Below are 21359 nucleotides of genomic sequence, written 5' to 3'. Positions count from 1 at the left end.
TCTTTGATGATGGTGATGTACTCATGTGGTTTTGGTGTGGGTGTCCTCTCTGTTTGTTAGTTTTCCTTCTAACAGTCAGGACCCTCAGCTGCAGGTCTATTGGGGTTTGCTTGAGGTCCACTCTAGACCCTGTTTGCCTGGGTATCAGCAGCAGAGGCCGCAGAAGATAGAATATTGCTGAATAGCGAGTGTTGCTGTCTGATTCTCGCTCTGGAAGCTTCGTCTCAGGGGTGCACCCCGCTGTGTGAGCTGTGAGGTGTAGGTCTGCACCTAGTGGGGGATGTCTCCCAGCTAGGCTACTCAGGGGTCATGTACCCACCTGAGCAGGCAGTCTGTCCGTTTTCAGATCTCAACCTCCGTGCTGGGAGATCCACTGCTCTCTTCAAAGCTATCAGACAGGGGCGTTTACCTCTGCCGTGGTTTCTGCTGCTTTTTGTTTAGCTATACCCTGTCCCCAGAGGAGGAGTCTACAGAGGCAAGCAGGCCTCCTTGAGCTGCGGTGGGCTCCACCCAGTTCAAGCTTCCTGGCGGCTTTGTTTACCTACTTAAGCCTCAGCAATGGCGGGCGCCCCTCCCCCAGCCTCCCTGCAACCTTGCAGTTAGATCTCAGACTGCTGTGCTAACAATGAGGGAGGCTCCATGGGCGTACAACCCTCCAGGCCAGGTGTAGGACATAATCTCCTGGTGTGTCATTTGCTAAGACCCATGGTAAAGTGCGGTATTAGGGTGGGAGTTACCCAATTTTCCAAGTGTTGTGTGTCTCAGTTTCCCTTGGCTAGGAAAAGGGATTCCCTTCCCCCTTGCATTTCCCAGGTGAGGTGATGCTTCGTTCTGCTTCAGCTCTCACTGGTCAGGCTGCATCAGCTGACCAGCACCCATTGTCCGGCACTCCCCAGTGAGATGAACCCAGTACCTCAGATGAAAATACAGAAATCAGCCCTCTTCTGTGTCACTCACGCTGGGAGGTGGAGGCTGGAGCTGTTCCTATTTGACCATCTTGGGTGTGCCAACAATCCACTTTTTTTATTAGCTTGTTTCCTTGTTCCTGTTCAAAGTACCTTATAAAAAACAATTGTTGGGCTGAGCATGGTGGCTCACGCCTGTAATCCCAGCACTTTGGGAGGACAAGGCAGGCAGATCACGAGGTCAGCAGATCAAGACCATCTTGGCTAATATGATGAAACCCCGTCTCTACTAAAAATACAAAAAAATTAGCCAGGCATGGCGGCGGGTGCCTGTAGTCCCAGCTACTCGGGAGGCTGATGCAGGAGAATCACTTGAACCTGGGAGGTGGAGGTTGCAGTGAGCCGAGATCGTGCCACTACACTCCAGCCTGGGCAACAGAGTGAGACTCTGTCTCAAAAAAAAACAAACAAACAAACAAACAAAAATAATTGTTTTGCCATGCCCAGAGGAGGACCTTTTGCAAATCTTTATATGAGATGCCACCAATTCATAAATTGCTAATAAAAGTCAATTAGATCTTTAAACTAAATTTGTTGTAATTTTGTTTTTGACAGTCTATACTTGCACACACAAAAAAACACATATTTCCCCTTCTTCATATTATTAATTTGCACAATAATTCAGGAACATGCTTTGCATTTTTTTTTTCTAAGTCTTTGGCTATCATTATGTCCCACTGACTACTTAAATTGTCGTGTTTGGTAAATTACTCTAAGTACTGGAATCTTGATTAGTATAACAAAAGAAGTATAAAATAAAGAAGAGAGTTTGTAAATTGTATGACACAGCTTATATAATAAATAAAATGTCCAAAATATTCAACTATTTAACTTTATGTATAAATTTATTTCAACTACATGCCTAATTTGATCACAATATGGTGCAATATTTTAAACTATATTTATGTCTTAAAGGTAAAACACCTTCCTATTGGCATTTAAATCATACAGCAATTATTTTCTTACATCCATGCTGTACTGCAATATGACAACCCTTTGTGATAAAGACTTTAACAAATATGTACTATTGTACAGCAAATTCCGTTGAATATTAAAGATTATATCTTTTTGGCAGCTCTTCATCAGGGTACTGGAGTGTGTAAGAAACTGGAGGCAATCCCCATTATGTATCATAGGATACTGTCACATTCACACTCTACATCTGCCTCACAGAGCTGACTAGGAAAGTAATTACTGCTGAGATAAGCCTTTTCTGGAATATATGCAATTAATTCTCCCGAAAAAAGAAGGAAAGTAGCCTGACACTTTAATAATGTTTAAGTATACCTAATCTATTACTTTTCTGTTCATAATATTTCCTAAATATGAAAAAGAAAGAGGATTTGAAAGTACTTACAGCTGTCCATTTTTATGTAAATTATCCATGGAGCTGTAATATTCTATTCTAAAATGACTAGCATGAAATAATACCATAAATTATAATAGAATGTAGAGCAAGTGGGGAATTACTTTTAAGATATATTCATGATATGATTTTCACGAACAAAGAATGTTTCTCTTATCATGCAGGAATTATTCTGTTATTAAAGCATCAAGGACACACAATTTTATTCAATTTGAATTCTGAAAGTATTTTAAAATCAAATCAAAAATACTCTTCGCTCTAGATTTCTGATAAAGTGCTAGTTAGCCATATGTATTTCTTAGTCTTTTATTTTTAGCTCCCCTTTTTTTTATTATGCATAGTAACCTGATTACACGTAATGCTATACTTTCAGTTTTTCAATTGTCTTCAATTTTTCAAAAATCATCATTTCTTCAAGTGTCTTTATTCAATCCCATGCTTTGCTATTCAATTGTTAACAAATGAGCTGAGAACATGCCTTACAATTAACAAAGTAAATGACACTTGAAAGGTTGGAGAAACATGATTGTTTATATGCTTACTTACACTCAAGTAAGAATATAATTTTCAATATTTGCTTTGAGTGAGAACAAAGCAGGTTGAACAACAAGAAAAGGGATATAAGTTTTTGAACTTTTTAAAATGAAGGCTGACTTTCTTGAGTTAATATTTACATTACAGGAGGAAAAAGTGTTCAACTCAATGATGTATCTATTATAATGAACACCTGAAAACTTATTTTTAATGGTCCTCTTCTAAAACAAAAACATAGGATTAAATAATAATACTGTATTAAATTAATATTAGTAATGGCCAAAAAAGAAATGAAGCTAGTTAAAACTTGTCTTTAACTTTGTGTGTACTATTATGTCAAAAAGTAAAAAGTAAATTTTAATAAATATAATATTTGTTTAATAAAAAATGAATCGGCAAAAGATACAATATAGGTAATTACTAAATCACGCTCTTGATGTAACATTTATTTTTTAATTGTGCTTTGATTTTAAAAGTAAAATTAACATTTTAAAATAAAAAATAAAGTTCAGCTTTAAAGATATTATTAAAATTCAGTAAAATATTTAATTATAAACTAAAATGTCCAAACATCCCCCGAAAGTAGATAGCTCACAGTCAACACACTATTCTTTTGTTCTGAATCTTAAATACAATAAATACTCCAAATGGTTACTATTAACTGACAGAATTTAAATATCTCAAGTTCCATTTCTCTGTCTTTACAATAACTATGCTCTCATTACTTATTTTGAATCTATATTTGAATACATTAATAAGTAGTACCTCAAATTTTAGAAACACAGTTTCAAGCTAGTTGGAAGGTCTGACTTAAGATCACAAACTTAACTCTTAAAATAAAAATTTGTAGTGGAATCCTTGAGTGTTTCAGCTCCATAACTGAAATATCTCCTAGTTACACTTCCATTTAAAAATGCATTGTTTATTAAAGGTTAGGCAATAAAAAATGTGATAATTGAAAAAAAATTTAAAGTGTATGGGGAAAAATCTGTGTGTGTGTGTGTGTTTGTGTGTTGTTTAAAACTTAATTGTAACCTACAGTTAGAATTCGGACCCACAAAAAATCTTCTCAGGAAAGAGTCTCTCATTATCCACATGTTTTAAATTTTTGCCTCTGATAATAGTCATATATTATTCCTACAGTCAGTGTATTTATTCCCTTACTGCTTAAAAAGATGTGGTGGTGAAGGTAACTGTTAAATTTCACTAGCACTGAAAAGTATAGATGTTCTAATGTTAGTAAAGAGAGGAAGATTATGAAGGAAAACATAATAAGTATTTTTGTTTTGCATTTTTGTTTAAATCATGTTATTTAGGGCTGTATTAAAGTGTTTATTTTACAGAGGGCTAATAAATTTACTTTTTTATTTTTACGGTGACCATTTGAACTGGCCTTTTAAATAGAAACACTTTTTTTTTTTTTTTTTTGAGGTGGAGTCTCACTCTGTCCCCCAGGCTGGAGTGCAATGGTGTGATCTTGGCTCACTGCAATCTCTGCCTACTGGGTTCAAGCGATTCTCCTGCCTCAGCCTCCGCAGTAGCTGGGATTACAGGTGCCTGCTACCATGCCCAGCTAATGTTTTGTATTTTTATTACAGACGGGGTTTCACCATGTTGGCCATGCTGGTCTCAAACTCCTGACCTCATGATTCACCCACCTCGGCCTCCCAGCGCGCTGGGATTACAGGCATGAGCCACCAGGCTCAAGATCAAGGAGCCAGCAGGGTAGGGACAAGTCTCTCTGCTTCCAAGATGGTGCCTTGAAAGCTGAGGGAAGGAATGAACCCAGCCAAAACACCTATGTTTTTACAGAAATATACATAAAAAGTTGTATCTGATACATTTTACCCAGATCAGCTAGAAAACAAAAGTGTCTGACAGGAAAATTCTGAATAGTAGAAACCGTAAAAGTTCAGAATTACAAACTGCTGACAATTTACATTTGGTAAATCCACACAAATCTGTTTAACATTTTTGAAAGTGTATATGTAAATTGTCATCCAAATCAAAACAGTAACTTCACAGCACCATCTACTAACCTTAATTAGGACAATTAAATTCTACTCTTCACAGTCATAGAACTAACTAAAGTTATTATGTTTTCATTCGTAAGCTAACTCTAACATACTTAAAAAAAATTTTGAATCAATTTCTTAATAAACACCAAATATACTTTCTTCAATTTCTGATGTCTTATGGTACACACTCTTCATCCATAGTGTGAAACCATTTATAAGATTTTTGAAACCACTTATAAGATTAGTAATCATTTACAAGAACATATCCATCCCCCAAAACACAAGGCTGAACTTCACCATCAACATTTATGACAAATCTCTCTAATTTATTTTAGTCACCTGAGGATAATTTTTACAATGTCCTTCAGTATCATATGAACAATAAAATTATGTAGCATTCCTCAACACAATCTTCACTAAATAGCTGAGGGAAAGACACTTAAACTTTCTCAGAAGTGAGAAAAATATTTCTCTGTTTTATATCATTAAGTGTAATAAATTAAACTTATGATGCAAATATTTAAAATACCTTTTATAATTCATTATGACTAAGTATGCATACTTTTAGCTATTATGTTTAGACTTTTGGTCTAAATCTATAGCTATACTTTAAATATCTTAATGAATTAAATTAGTAAAATCCCTAAAACTTTCTGTCGGATAAGAGAGATGTATTTCTAATATTCAAAAAGTCCAATATATTCTACGAAATAAATAGAACATATATTTTAAAATATATATCCAAACATTTAATTATCAAAAAAGTCCTCCTATTATTTTTGATTCTGAATGTTGGTTCTCTTCCATGCGCTCAATTAGGTAATATTCTCTCCAATCACCATGATGTGTAATAATTCTCACTGAGGTGTGTGTCACAGCTTTTGTTCTCATTTCCAACCTTGTTTAATAGTTCACGGTAGTTCTTAGCAATCATCTTGTTCAGTTTTTTGGTTTGTTTGCTTGATTTTGTTCTCAGCTGTGGTTTTTCATCAAATAAAATCTTATGGAGTATAATGATATGCATTAAATAAAAACTGCTTATTGATTGAAATGATAATGTAATAAGTAATGACATGCAAAAAACAACGAAATGAGGACTACTATCATTAAGTGGGTGGAGAAGGGAAATCCACAGGATCCCTCTGCTGCTCTTATTTCCCCCAACATACACTGATCACCGAATGAAAACCATTAAACACATCAAAATTCTTCATTTATTATCCAAAGAAGTAGTCTGATGTTTTTCTGATTATACAAGTAATACATTTGTTATTAAAATGATACACTACCACATTAAAGCAGAAATTGAACATTCTAATTTCTCAAAGATAAATACTATTAATTATTCTAGACTTTCTATACAACATATATTTTCATATCATGTTATACAACATGCTGTTCTAAAATCTGCTTTTCCCCTCCACTTAATAATTTTATAAGCAACATAGCTATAAAAATACATAATATATAATACAGTTATATAAATATAAATATGCTACAATCTATCAAATTCACTATTGATAAATATGCAATGTTTTTAATATTGTGGTCCTTTGGTCTGAGTATGTCCCCCCAAATTCTGGCATTGAAAACTTAATCCCAAACAGTGTTGGGAAGTCTCACCTATGGAGAGATGTTTAGATCATGAAGGCTTCCACTCTCATGAATATACTAAAGCTGCTATAAAATGGCCTTGCAAGAGAGTATACTCATACTCTTCTGCCTTTCTGTCATGTGAGGACAAGCATTCCTTCCCTCAGCTTTCAAGGCACCATCTTGGAAGCAGAGAGACTGGGCCCTAACCTGCTGGCTCCTTGATCTTGAACTTCCCAGCCGCTAGAACTGTGAGAAATATATTTCTGTTTTTATAAATTACCATAAATTATCCAGTGTGTATATTTTGTTAGAATAGCACAAAACAGACCAAAACATATGGTAATATTATCTGACAGTTGAAGAAACTAACACCCAAACAGAGAAAAATATCTAAATCTGGTCACATAGGCAATTAAGATTAGAGGTAGGACAAGAAACTCATATCCCAATTTTCCATATAACCATATTGACTCACTCTTCTCCTCAAGTAAAGAAAGCTAAGGCCCCAGGAAGATGAAGAGGAGAAATTTTTTCTTTAGTCTATTTCTTATTTAATGCAGAGGGGATTTTGTTCTATTATAGAACAGTTGGGAGTAGATGTTCCATGCTGTGAACTAGTTTCCTCTCTGTTTACCACACTACAAACTTCTGGCTACAGAATATATTTCTCGTTTTCTTCAATTAGTTGGCCTCGCACATATATAATCCCAGGACACTCTAATATTCTAACATTTAATATCCCTTTGGACATAATAAAACAATTACAAGTGATTATTTTTATCTTGATCTGTTGAAAACAATAAAGCTCACCAAGGTAAATAATGTATAAACATTTCAGGGATAATAACTTCTGACTTAAAAATTGTTCCTAAGAGTACAAACAGCTTATTGTCTTCTTTTTAAAAAGAAAAAGAAAGAATAAATTGGAAGTGTGGCTATAAAATACAAAAATACATTCACATTAGAAATGCAGTTAATAATCTGAATAGTTTTACCCAAACAATATCAATATATAATCTTAAATCAAAATTATTATCTTCAGTTTCTTAGTATATTTATGCTTTGTGAAATCTACCCACTCAGCAATAAAAAATAATTAAGCCAATGTAATAATTTTGAAATTATAGGGTAGAAAAGAATGATAATTTTTGAAATGTGCATTTAATGCTGGAAAAAAATATGTAGTAGAACTCTCCAGTTTTCCACAACAGAACTTGCTAATATTAAACAGTCAGGAGCACAAAGTATGTGCTATGTATTGAATTGTTACTCCTGCTCCACAATTCATATATTGAAGCCCTGACTCCCAGTGTGATGATATTTGGAGATAGGACTTTTGGGAGATGATGAGAGTTTTGATGAGGCCATGAGGTGGGGTCATTATGATGGGATTAGTGTCTTTAGAAGAAGAGACATCAGAGGGCTTGCATGATCTCTCTTTCTCTCTCTCCTCTCTCTCTCCCTGTGTGCATGCCCCAAGGAAAGACCGTGTGAGCACATACTAAAAAGATGGCCATCTGCAAGCCAGGAAGAGAGCCCTCACTACAATCCAATCACTCTGGCACCCAATCTCAGACTTCTAGCCTTCAGAACTCTGACAAATAAACTTTAGTTGTTTAAGCCGCCCCATCTATGGTATTTTGTTTTGGTAGCCTTAGCAGATAAATATAGTGTACAAACAGTTACATATTTTATAGCCCAAGGAAAGGTGCCACCCTTGTGCAGGAGTTTTTTTTTTTTTTTTTTTTTCCTTTTTTTTCCCGCCCTGGTTATCTATAAGTAGATGCTTTTTCTATAACATACCATTTCATTGGGAACTATACATGTAATCTAATATCCCTATAGCAGTGGTTCTCATCTGGAGGCAATTTTGCCCCCATGGGACATTTGGCAATGTGTAAAGGTGCTACTGGCATCTAGAGGACAGAGGCTAGGGATGCTGCTAAACATCCTACAATTCACAGCACAGACACTTAAAACAAAACGCCACTAGCACTATCGTTGAGAAACCATGCCCTAAAGAGAAATGACTAAAAAAACCCTTGCATTTAAATGACTAAAAAGCTTGTTATGGCCCGGAGTGGTGGCTCACACCTATAATCCCAGCACTTTGGGAAAACGAGGTAGGCAGATAATTTGAGGTAAGGAGTTCAAGTTCAGCCTAGCCAACATGGTGAAACTTCGTCTCTACTAAAAATATGAAAATTAGCTGGGCATGGTGGCATATGCCTGTGATCCCAGCTTCTCGGGACCCTGAGGCAGGAGAATCACTTGAACCCAGGAGGTAGAAGTTGCACAGTGAGCTGAGATCAGGCCACTGTACTCCAGTCTGGTGACAGAGCAAGACTGTCTCAAAAAAAAAAAAAAAAGAAAAAAAAAAGGAAAGAAAGAAAGAAAGAAAGAAAAGAAAAACATTTCTTTTGTTCTAGATCCATTCTATCCCTAACTTTTTACAACTCCTCTCACTACTGATAAGGCTAACTGAAAAATATAAATAATCAAAAAATTTAAAACTTTCTTTATTACTAATTGGGAATAAAGCCTTTCTTGGTACAATTACATATAATTTCATTCTATAATGTACATGTAGATACAATTGCTAGTGATAATAATAGTGGTCAAGAAATCAGAAACCCATGAGAAAGAATTGAAAACTGAATCAGTTCTAAATTATTAAAAATTATGAACCTATAGTATATAGATGGGTACAACTCAACTGATTTCTAAACATTTTTGAAATTTTCAATGTAAGTAGAGCATAAATGTAAAATTTAACCTCCACCATAACAAAATGTCACAAGTTATTTATTACCAGGACCAGAAATAGTAGGACCAAAATTTTCCATGGATGCAAGGGGTTTGTATTGGCCTATGTGATTGGCACTTCTCATCCATGTTCCAAATCCAGTTTGAATGACAATTTTTTTCCCAACCATGTTTCCTCTAAGTAAAATTCTTGAATCATCAATTACATACTTCCCCTTAAGCTACAGTCCTTTTTAACTAATAAAATAAACTATATTTTCATAAGTTAACATTTTTCCTGTTTAAGTATTCAAGATGATAAGAAAACTACAATAACACAAAATTCAAATGCTGCTTGTTACCTGAGAAATTTTAGAAACTAAGTAGCCAATTTGAGTAATTCAAGTAAAAAGAAAAGAAAAAAAATATATATAGGACTTTTTTAGATGGAGGTGTACTAAATTCTTAAAATTGTAACTATGTAGTACTGTCTTTGAAAGTAATCATTTTCTTTTTCATTTAATTTAGCAAATGAAGGTCTGATTTCTTGTATATGAATATTTTAAAACTGATCATAACTAATGCTGAGAAAAAAAGAATACTCTTTTCTGAGTTAATTATCCAAATCCAAAATAAGCACTCTCTGACAAAGTAATAAATACTGTTATGTTAAAATTGATTATTTTATCCATTATGCAATAAATATCTATATGTGATATTTAATCAATTCAAAGATATTTTTGTATGCCACATAAATAAGCATTATTAGATAATATGTACCTAAAGGGCTACATTTAAATAAAGAAATGTTTTCATTATGTAATATATAAAATTGACACTACAATATGTTACTTATAGGTTTATAAAAGGTTATTTTGGTAATGTAACACATGTTCCTTTTTTTCTGTTATACTGCTCTTTTCCTAAGTACTAGTTTATAAGTCTGCTAAAGCCACAGTAACATGTTCATGGGACCAATGATCAGTATCAATCCAATCATAAAACACTGTTTAAATAAAGGTCAAGTTTCAGGGAAAACATTGTTAGTTGTGAAGAGTCTATAAATTATGCTCTGAATTTCTCTAATATCTCACTAATATGTTAGGAGTCCTCAGAAGTTTGATGGTCTATAAAGTCTGTTTTGTAATTTAACTGTGTTCAATAATTACATAATAAACTACTGTAAGTCTGAAATAATCATTAAAAATATGTTGAGAAGGATCTGTTTCTTGATCTTAATAATGAGTCAGAGTCTCTCTTATTTCATGGTTTTCTCTTTAATCTATTGTTAGTGTAAAAACTAATGATGAATCAAAAATATCTCTTCTTATTTCTTTCTATTTAATTCTTGTTTTAGAGTACTATCCTTTAAAATGTATATCCGGAGTGCACATTTTATTGCAAAATACTGTTAATATTCATAGATAAATAGAAAACACATACTTAGAAAAAAAAATGCCCACTGCTCTGTCTGCTATCTACCAAATGTATTTTTATATTATGAAAGTATACTTCCTACTCTCTTTTATGATATTACATTAAAAACCATACTCTAAAATCTGAACCACACATGCTTCATATTTTTGTATAATTTTTACATAATTTGGGAACTATATAATAAATTAACAAGAAGTCTCATTAGGTTAACATATTTTTGATGGCTTTATAAAAATAAAACGTAAAATCTGGTTTTGTTTGCTAGATTAAGCATTTTGCTTTATAATACAGAGCTGTATCTTTAGGTATAGCTGTATGGAGTTAAATGCACTTTACAAAAACAATGTTACCTAAGCCTTCGAGATTTCTGATAGATACAAATGAAATATTTAATCCTGGTTCAGTGATATGTTTCTGGAATCATACACATTTCCACATAGATTATAAAACATCCTTTCTATTCTTTAGCTTATCAAAGATTTACGGTTTTCATGACAGAATTATAAAAACTGATCATCAGATTGAACCACTGGAAGGATTTACAAATAACTAATGCCATTGGTGTTAATAAATAAGGGTGTGGAACAAATAACCTTCCAAGGAAAGTACACTCTGTGGGCCAAGTATTGTTATCACTTACCAGTTCTTCCTGAAGTTGGGAAATGAGTTCATCCTTCTCTTTCAGCTGCAGCTTGAGCATCGAGCATTCATCTTTCATTATATCCTATAAAAACATCAAAGAGATGGCATAATAGGCTTAGCCCTTTTACTTTGCTCTTGATAAGGAAAGTCAGCTTCACACAGTGGGAGATAATTGCATCTGACTAATGAAACTCAAATTCCCTCTACAGTATATTTTTCATAATATATTCTTAGTTGCAAAAAATAAGTTAATGCATCCAAAAATGCTATGCTATACATAATCACATACACACACACACACATCCACATACACATATGTTTTTGCTTAGTTTTTGTTTTCTTTTTGGTATGCCTCTATCAATTTACTTGCCTAGGACAGAAACCAGGAAACCATCCTAAATTATTCCCTCTCATGTTTGTACACACATAGTAGGTAAAACAGAAATAACTCTACATTTAAAAAGATACTGATATGGCTTGGCTCAGTGTCCCCACCCAAATCTCATCTCAAATTGTAATCCCCACATGTGGAGGGAGGGACCTGATGGGAGGTGACTGAATCATGGGGGTGGTTTCCCCCGTGATATTCTCATGATAGTAAGAAAGTTCTCATGAGATCTGATGGTTTAAAAGTGGCAGTTTCCCCCGAGCACTCTCTGACTCCTGCCACCTTGTGAAGACATGCCTTACTTCCCCTTAACCTTCCACCATGATTGTAAGTTTCCTGAGGCCTCCCCAGCCACAAGAAACTGTGAGTCAATTAAACCTTTTTCCTGTATAAATTACCCAGGCATAGATCATTCTTTATCGCAATGTGAAAATGGACTAATACAGAAAATTGGTGATTGGAGTGGGGCACTGCTATAAAGATAAACTGAAAATGTAGAAGGAGCTTTGAAACTGGGTAATGGGCAGAGGTTGGAACAGTATGGAGGGCTCAGAAGAAGACAGGAAGATGTGGGAAAGTTTGGAGATTCTAGAAACTAAAATGGTTTTGATCAAAATGCTGATGGTGATTTGGTCAATAAAGTCCAGGCTGAGGCAGTCTCAAATGAAGATAAGGAACTTCTTGGACACTGGAGTAAAGGTCACTATTGTTATGCTTTAGCAAAGAGAGTGGTGGCATTTTGCCACTGTCCTAGAGATCTGTGAAACTTTGAACTTGAGAGACATGATTTAGGGTACCTGGTGGAAGAAATTTCTAAGCAGCAAAACATTCAAGAGGTGACCTGGCTGATTCCAAATGTGTTCAGTCATATGCATTCAAAAACAGATTATTGGAAACAGGTACTTTTATTTAAAAGAGAAGCAGAGCATAAAAGCTTGAAAATTTTGCAGCCTGATCATGAGGTAGAAAAGAAAAACCCGTTTTCTGGGGAAAAATTCAAGATGACTGCAGAAAATTGCATAAGTAATGAAGAGCCAAATGTTACAGCCAAGACAATGGGGAAAATGTCTCCAGGGCATTTCAGAATTCTTCACCACAGCCTCTCCCATCACAGTACAAGAGCCTCTCCCAACAAGGACAGCAGCCTCTCCCATTACAGGCCAGGAAGCTTAGGAGAGAAAAATGGTTTCGTGGGCTGTGTCCAGGGCCCTGCTGCTTTGTGTAGCCTTGGGCCATAGCAGCCTGCATCCCAGCTGCTCCAGCTCCAGCCATGGCTAATAGGGGCCAAGGTACAGCCCAGGTCTTTGCTTCAGAGGGTACAAGCCCCTAGCATTGGTGGCTTACATGTAGTGTTGAGCCTGTGGGCACAAAGAAGACAAGAGTTGAGGTTGGGAACCTCTCCCTAGATTTCAGAGAATGTATGGAAATGCCTGGATGTCCAGGCAGAAGTCTGCTGCAGGGGTACAGCCCTTATGGAGAACCTCTGCTAGGGCAGTGTGGAAGGGAAATGTGAGTTTGGAGCTACCCACACAGAATCCCCACTGGGGCACTGCCTAGGGGGAACTGTGAGAAGAAGGTCACTGATCTCCAGACCCCAGAATCATAGATCTGCTGACAGCTTGCACCATGTGCCTGGAAAAGCCACTGGCACTGTATTAGTCCCTTTTCATGCTGCTGATAAAGACATACCTGAGAATGGGAAGAAAAAGAGGTTTAATTGGACTTACAGTTTCACATGGCTGGGGAGGCCTCAGAATTGTTGCAGGAGGTGAAAAGCACTACTTACATGGCAGCGGCAAGAGAAAATGAGGAAGAAGCAAAAGTGGAAACCCCTGATAAACCCATCAGATCTTGTGAGACTTATTCACTATCATGAGAATAGCACAGGAAAGAACAGCCCCATGATTCAGTTACCTCCCACTGGGTCCCTCCCACAACATGTGGGAATTCTGGGAGATATAAGTCAAGTTGAGATTTGGGTGCGAACACAGACAAACTATATCAGGCACTCAACCCCAGGCTATGAAAGGAGCCGCAGGGGATATGCCTCACAGAGTCACAGGGGTGGAGTTGCCCAAGACCATGCGAGTCCATCCCTTGCATCAGCATTCCGTGGATGTGAGACACAGAGTGAAAGGAGATTTTGGAGCTTTAAGATTTAATGACTGCCCCACCAGCTTTCAGAACTCCATGAGGCCTGTGGCCCTTTTGTTTTGGCCAATTCCTTTCATTTTGAATAAGAACATTTACCCATTGCCTGTACCTCCATTGTAGCTTGGAAGTAAGTAACTTGTTTTTGATTTTACAGGCTCATATGTGAGACAGATTTGCCTTGTCTCAGATGAGACTTTGGACTTGGACTTTTGAGTTAATGCTGTAATGAATTAGACTTTGGGGGACCATTGTGAAGGCAAGATTGGTTTTTAAATGTGACAAGAACATGAGATTTGGGAGGGTCCGGAGGCAGAATGAAGTAGTTTGTCTCTGTGAGCCCACCCAAATCTCATCTTAAATTATAATTCCCATGTGTCACAGGAGAGATCTGGTGGGAGGTGATTGGATCATGGGGGTGGTTTCCCCCATGCTGTTCTGGTGATAGTGAGGGAGTTTTCATGAGATATGATGGCTTAAAAGTGGCAGTTTCCCCTATGCTCTCTCTCTCTCCTGTTGCTTTGTGAAGAAGTGCCTTGCTTCTCCTCAGCCTTCTGCCATGATTTTAAGTTTCCTTAGGCCTCCCTAGCCACACAGAATTGTGAGTCAATTAAACCTCTTTATTTTTTATATTACCCAGTCTCAGGTTGTTCTTTATAGTGGTGTGAAAATGGACTAGTATAGATACTATATTTACCATGTGGTGCCTGGTTATAATTAAATATTAATTCTCAAACCAATATCCATGTTACAGTGCTCATCTTTAACGATGTCCCTGTAACAATTGTGCCTTTCACCACGGCTCAATCTTTGGGCATTTAATCTTCTCACTCTGCATGTACACCCAACCACGACCTCTATGTACACAATTTATCCACATCCATGGCCTCTACTACTCTATGCTGGTGTGATGGTTAATACTGAGTGTCAAATTGATTGGATTGAAGGATACAGGGTATTGATCCAGGGTGTGTCTGTGAGGCTGTTGCCAATGGAGATTAACATTTGAGTCAGTGAGGTAGGAAAGGCAGACCCACCCTTAATCTGGGTGGGTACAATCTAATCAGCTACCAGCATGACTAGAATATAAGCAGGCAGAAACATGTGAAAAGAGAGAGTGGCCTAGCCTCCGAGCCTACATATTTCTCCTGTGCTGGATACTTCCTGCCCTTGAACATTGGACTCCAAGTTCTTCAGTTTTGGAATTCGGACTGTCTCTCCTTGCTTCTCAGCCTGCAGATGGCCTATTGTGGACCTTGTAATCATGTGAGTTAATACTTAATAAACTCATATATACGTATACACACACACATATAGATGGAATATAGATACACACACACACACACACACACACACACACATATTCCATCAGTTCTGTCCCTCTAAAGAACCCTGGCTGATATAGCTGGTAATTACAAGATACAATTAGCTAATCCAGAATTATCTTCAGCTCTTCAGTATTCCAAGCTTCAGCTCTTAAGTATAACTACTCACTAAACATATACTCAATATTGTTCCACAGACACTCCAACTCAACATCCTCTTCCGCCACCTTAAGACTTCAGTTCTTCTGATTTCCCCATTATCTTCCTATTTCCTAAATTAATAATCAGGAAGCCATCATATATGTTCAGCTGCTAACTTACTTTGAACTAAATCTGAAACCAAATTTAATCTCTACTTCTTCACTATTTCTTGGGCTTACTCCTGTCTATTCCATATTGACAGTCTAAGTACTTGTTGCTTCTTACCCAAATTTCTGTAATTGTCTCTAAAGCGATTTTTCCTCTATCTCTATCATTTTCCCTGTTTGCCAGAGAGACTTTTCTAAGCAGGAATTAATTTTGTCACTTCCTAATTTAACAGCTAATCATCTCCTTCAGGAAGAAAATCAAAACTCTTCAGCATAGCATAATGTACCCTTCATTATCTGTTACTTGCTTATTTCTGGAGCTGCAATGTTTTTGACTTTCAACCTCCTCACAACTTTGTTCATTCCTGCAGCACTGAAATGCAATGTTGTTTCACATCTCCTCATTTTACACATGCAAATTTCTGGATGTGTTGCCTTCAACCCATTGTATCCTTCTCTCCCTCATAATACCACGTGCTCCAAGACACATCTCAAGAATTACTTTTTATTTCACTAGAAAGATTTTTCTTTTTGGCCGAGTGACACATCCCTTTGGGAATGCTCCATAGCATCCATACCATACATCATTTCACGCAATACTTAAAGTGTTGTTTGCTTGTTCCCCAACCTCACTGAACTACTTTTTTGCTGTTGTTGTTGTTGTTGTTGTTGAGAGGGAGTTTCACTCTAGTTGCCCAGGCTGGAGTGCAATGGCACAATCTCGGCTCACCGCAACCTCCACCTCCTGGGTTCAAGCAATTCTCCTGCCTCAGCCTCCCGAGTAGCTGGGATTACAGGCATGTGTCACCACATCTGGCTAATTTTTTGTATTTTTAGTAGAAACGGGGTTTCCTCATGTTGGTCAGGCTGGTCTCACACTCCGGACCTCAGGTGATCTGCCCACTTTGGCCTCCCAAGTGCTGGGATTACAGGCATGAGCCACTGTTCCCAGCCTCACTGAACTAGTTTTATTCTCTATTTGAGCATATAGTTTCTATTTCATTACCATATTACTAGCACCAAACATAATAACTGACACATATAAGATGATCAAATTTGGCTGGCCATTATAATCTCATTTGTAATCCCAGCAGTTTGGGAGGCCAAGGAAGGAGGATCGCTTGAGCCCAGGACTTCAAAGACTAGCTTGGGTAAAACAGTGAAATACCATCTCTATTTGAAAAAAAAAAAAAAAAAAAAAAGAGAAGATGCTCAAATTCATGTTTCTTTCCAATACAATTACCAAATAAGCAGTATAAACATTAGCAGTATACCCATTTCTCTGAAATCTGGTACCCTTATCTGAGCTGACAAGGAAAAGCAACAACAACAACAACAACAACAACAAAACATCTAAAGGATTAGAGAAAACATAATACCTGTTTATTAATACCTGTTTATTCTAGTTCTCATGGTAGAATTTCTACTTCTTCCATACTGAGCTACAAAGAATGTATAGTTCTTATTTATTTAGAGACACTCTGTTGAGTAGACTGGAGTGCAATGGCTCAATCAAGACTCACTGTAACCTCAAAGTCCTAGGCTCAAGCAATCTTTCTGCCTCGACCTCCCAAGTAGCTAGGACTGCAGGCATGCACCACCACATCCAACTAACTTTTTTTTTTTTACCTTATTTTTAAAATTTTATTTTTATTGGTTTGTTATTGTTATTTCAATAGTTTTAGGGGTACAAGTGTTTTTTGGTTACATGGATGAATTATACAGTGGTGAAGGCTAGGATTTTAGTGTATATATACACACACATATATATACACACACATGATCTTCTGTGTCACCAAGACTGGAGTACAGTGGTATGATCAGCTTACTGTAACCTCAATATCCTATGCTTAAAGGATCCTCATTCCTCAGCCTCTTGAGTAGCTAGGACTACAGGCATATGCTACCATGACTGGCTAATTTGTGTGTGTGTGTAGAAATGGGGTCTCACTTTATTGCACAGCCTGACCTCAAACCTCTGGGCTCAAGTGATCCTCCTACCCCAGCATCCAAAAATGTTGGGATTATGGGCATCAGCCACCATGCTTGACTTATAATACCACATTTTCTTTATCCATTTATCAGTTGATGGGCACTTAGATTGAGTCCATATCTCTGTAATTGTGAATTGTGCTGTGATAAACATATGCATGTTGAAGTCTTCTTGATATAATGATTTATTTTCCTTTGGGTAGATACCCAGTAGTGAGATTGCTGAATTTAATAGTAGATGTACTTTTAGTTCTTTGAGAAATCTCCATACTATTTTCTGTAGAGGTTGTACTAATTTATAGTCTCATCAGCAGTGCATAAGCATTCCATTTTCACCATTTACCACATCCATGCTAACATCTATTGTCTTTTGACTTTTAATAATGGTTATTCTGGATAAAGTGACCTCTCATTGTGGTTTTAATGCTCATTTCTGTAGAGGACTACATGCTCGCAAACCAGGCGTTCCCGATAAGTCCTGCTCTTGCAAACGAAGCAGGGCGTTGGGGGCTTGTTTATGTGTAAACATCTTGAAAATCAAGAAAGTCAGAGAAAGGTCAGAAAAACAGCAATGTGTCTTGTGACTTGACAACATTCCAAAAAACGACTGTATAAAATAAAGCAGAGCGTGCCATTCGAGGCGGCCGCCATGTTTGTCTTGTCTTGTGTTGTCTTGTGTGTTCATCCCTTTGTTTAGGAAACACGCGGACCTCAACATCTGGTGCAGCGAGCAGGGTCCATGGCTCCATGAGAGCAAGGAACCGGAGGGTGAACACTCCAGGCAGGTAAATAAAGAAAGGGGGACCCACGGGAAAATTATGGGGAATTCCACCTCTCTGGCCTCTGAATATTTGCGGTTACTCCAGGGGCTGTTGATGTCTATAGGAGTAGAAGTTAGTTAAGGAACATAAGACTTTGAAGTGATTGTTTGCCCATGTTGAACAACATTGTTATTGGTTTCAATATCAAACCAAAGTGTAGTTAAATCGAAAGGAATGGTTACAAGTGGTTAAAGTACTGCGTCGAGCTTATCAGCGAGGGCAAATGATGTCTCTGACTTTGTGGACTTTGTGTGTAGTTCCATTACTCAGGCATTAGAGTTACTTGAAACTGACTCAGAGCATGGCGAAACTGCCACAGGAGGTGAGGCATCTGAAGCTTTAGAGAGGAATGATCCTAGAGAGGAACATATTTATGCCCTGGTTGTGGAGGACAAGGAATTGGAAAAAGAGCTAATGCCTCCTTCATCTGAAGGAAATTCTGATCTGCAGCACATTTTAGAGATGTTACAACAGTTGTTAAAATTGCAAGGTACCACTGCTCCTGTTTCTCCTATCTCTCCGCCATGAGCCTTCCCTGTTACCTTCCCTTCTGCTCCTTTGGAAAAAGATTTCCCTTTGCCTCCACCTCCAACCTCTTTGCCTATGTCAGGTCAGGTTTTCTCTGTGCCTCTTCCTCCTGTAGGAGAAAAGAAGGAATCGAAGGAAAAGGATGATTTCGAGGAATTAGATTTATTCTGAATAACATGGGCTGCTTTCAGCCCCAATGCTCATTTCCCAAACAGTGGCCAGAATGTGACTTTTACAGTCCTACAATTTAAATTTTTGAAAGAAACGAAAGCTGCAATTTCTAATTATGGACCTCAGTCACCGTTTGTTCTTGACTTCTCGATTCCTTCTCTATAGAACATATGATGATTCCTATTGACTGGGAAACATTGGGACAGGCTGTCCTTGATCACTCACTATGGCTCAATTAAAAAGTTGGTGGTGGGAGGAAGCAAGAGTACAAGCTAGAAAAAATGCTACCCCAAATCCCCCAGGACCTGCTGAAGAGCAGCTTACAGGTTCAGGACAATACGCCACTCTTAATGCTCAGGCAGGCCTAGATGATATTGCTTTCACTCAGATTAAAGCCTTGTTTATAAAAGCGTGGACTAAGGTTGCAATAGTGAGTAAAACTTCTTTATCTTTCGTAAAGATCCTACAAGGAGCCACTGAGCCGTAACCAGATTTTGTAGCCCGTCTTCAAGATGCTGTATTAAAGACTGTAGGTTCAGGCCCTGCTGCTAAAATTCTTTTGGATACTCTGGCTTTTGAGAGTGCTAGTCCCGAGTGCCAAAAACTGCTGTGTCCTCTAAAAGCTAGTGGAGCTGATTTAGCTGAATACATTCAGGCTTGTGCAAGTGTTGGAGGAGCTATTTACAATGCTCAATTGTTTGCTGGGGCACTTTCTAAGGCTTTAAAAGGCAATTCTAAACAAGGTATATGCTATCAATGTGGGAAACCTGGTCATTTTAAAAAGGAATGCCGGAAAAAATTAGGCTCTTCTGCTCTAAAAGAAAAAAGGTTACCATCTGATATGTGTAAACGATGAGGCAAGGGTCAACATTGGACCAATGAATGCCGTTCAAAAACTGATAAAAGTGGGAATGTATTGTCACCCCTATCGGGAAACAGGAGCCGGGGCCCGCAGGCTTGGGGCCCCAACAACTACAATGCAGGCCTACCCCAGTACCCAGTGAGCAGTGACTTACAACATCAAGGAATGACCTCGAGTGCTCCTTAAAGACATCTTACCCTACCCCAGTTTCTCAGCTTTATGCTGCCACTAAGCAGAGTGTCGCTGCTGACCTAGCTATTGTCCAACCTTATACTTTATCTCCTAATGGAGGAATATGTAAGTTGGCTACTGGAGTGTGTGGTCCTTGGCCAAAGGGACATGTAGGACTTTTACTAGGTTGAAGTAGCAGCGCTATGTGGGGGTTAATGGTGGTCCCAGGAATTATTGATCCTGATTTTACTGATGAAATCCTTATTATGGTACAAGTCTCTCAATTTATGCACCTAGAGGCAGGGGAACGTATTGCACAATTGCTTTTATTGCCTTTTTTTCCCTTTCTTATCTAGAGATGTGTCTTGTCAAGGAGGTTTCGGTAGTACTGGGAAAACTCTTTTCTGGGAAACTTTAGTTTCTGATCAAAAGCCTTTATGTTCATTGCAAATTAATGGGATACTTCTGTAGGGATTAGTCGACACAGGAGCAGATGTATATAATAATGTTTGGCTCAATGGCCTGATCATTGGAAAAAGAAACAAGTATCAGTTACTCTATCCAGCCTAGGTACTGCTTCTATAGTCTACCAAAGTGTCGAGCCCCTGAGCTGTGTAGGACCTGAAGGACAACAAGAAAAAGTGTTCTTTTATATTGTTCCCATTAATATTAACCTTTGGGGCCGTAATCTTTTACAACAATTTGGTACCTTTTTAAGCATTCCTCATATTTCTTCAGCTGCCAAAAATATGATGTTCAAAATGGGCTACAATCCTTTAAACTCTTAGCCACTGTCCACAAGCCTCAAGCTTTACAACTGAAGTGGAAAACTACAACTCCTGTTTGGGTGGAACAGTGGCCATTATCTAAAGAAAAACTTAAGGCTTTAAAGAATTTAGTTAAGGAACAATTGGCCGAGGGGCATATTGAACCAAGTACTTCTGCATGGAATTCCCCTGTGTTTGTCTTGTCAAAAAAAAAAAAGAAAAAAAAGAAAAAAAAAAGAAAAAGGAAAATGGCACTTATTAACTGATCTTAGAGCTGTAAATACTTGTATTCAACCTATGGGGACTTTATCCCTTGTAGCAGAAGAAGAATTGTCATCTGTAGAAAATAGAATTAGTGAAGCTCACCTTGATTATATTGCACCCAATCTTCCACTTTCTTTGTATCTTTTTCATACTCCCCATTCGCCAACGGCCGTTTTACACCAAGATAATAATATTCTGGAGTGGCTGTTTTTGGCTAATAAAGCCATTAAAAAAATTCACCCATTAATTGATAAATTGGCTAAATTAATTATTAAAGGATGACATCGAGCTCGTCAGTTGCTTGGTGC

At 37.4% G+C, this 21359-nt stretch overlaps 1 protein-coding gene across 2 annotated transcripts in view; it reads right to left on the bottom strand.

The window, feature by feature from the left end:
• Positions 1-21359, bottom strand: part of CCSER1 (coiled-coil serine rich protein 1) — a 1436819-nt gene that overhangs the window by 750516 nt on the left and 664944 nt on the right. For both annotated transcript variants that reach the window (XM_073017490.1, XM_073017491.1), the window contains exon 8: positions 11302-11385. In XM_073017490.1, the coding sequence (XP_072873591.1) occupies positions 11302-11385 (84 nt within the window). The remainder of the gene's footprint in view (positions 1-11301; positions 11386-21359) is intronic.

The sequence above is a fragment of the Chlorocebus sabaeus genome, chromosome 7 (genome assembly GCF_047675955.1).
Source record: "Chlorocebus sabaeus isolate Y175 chromosome 7, mChlSab1.0.hap1, whole genome shotgun sequence".
NCBI classification, from domain to species: Eukaryota; Metazoa; Chordata; class Mammalia; order Primates; family Cercopithecidae; genus Chlorocebus; species Chlorocebus sabaeus.
The sequence above is the reverse complement of the archived record's forward strand: the minus strand, read 5'-3'. Positions and strand labels throughout refer to the sequence as shown.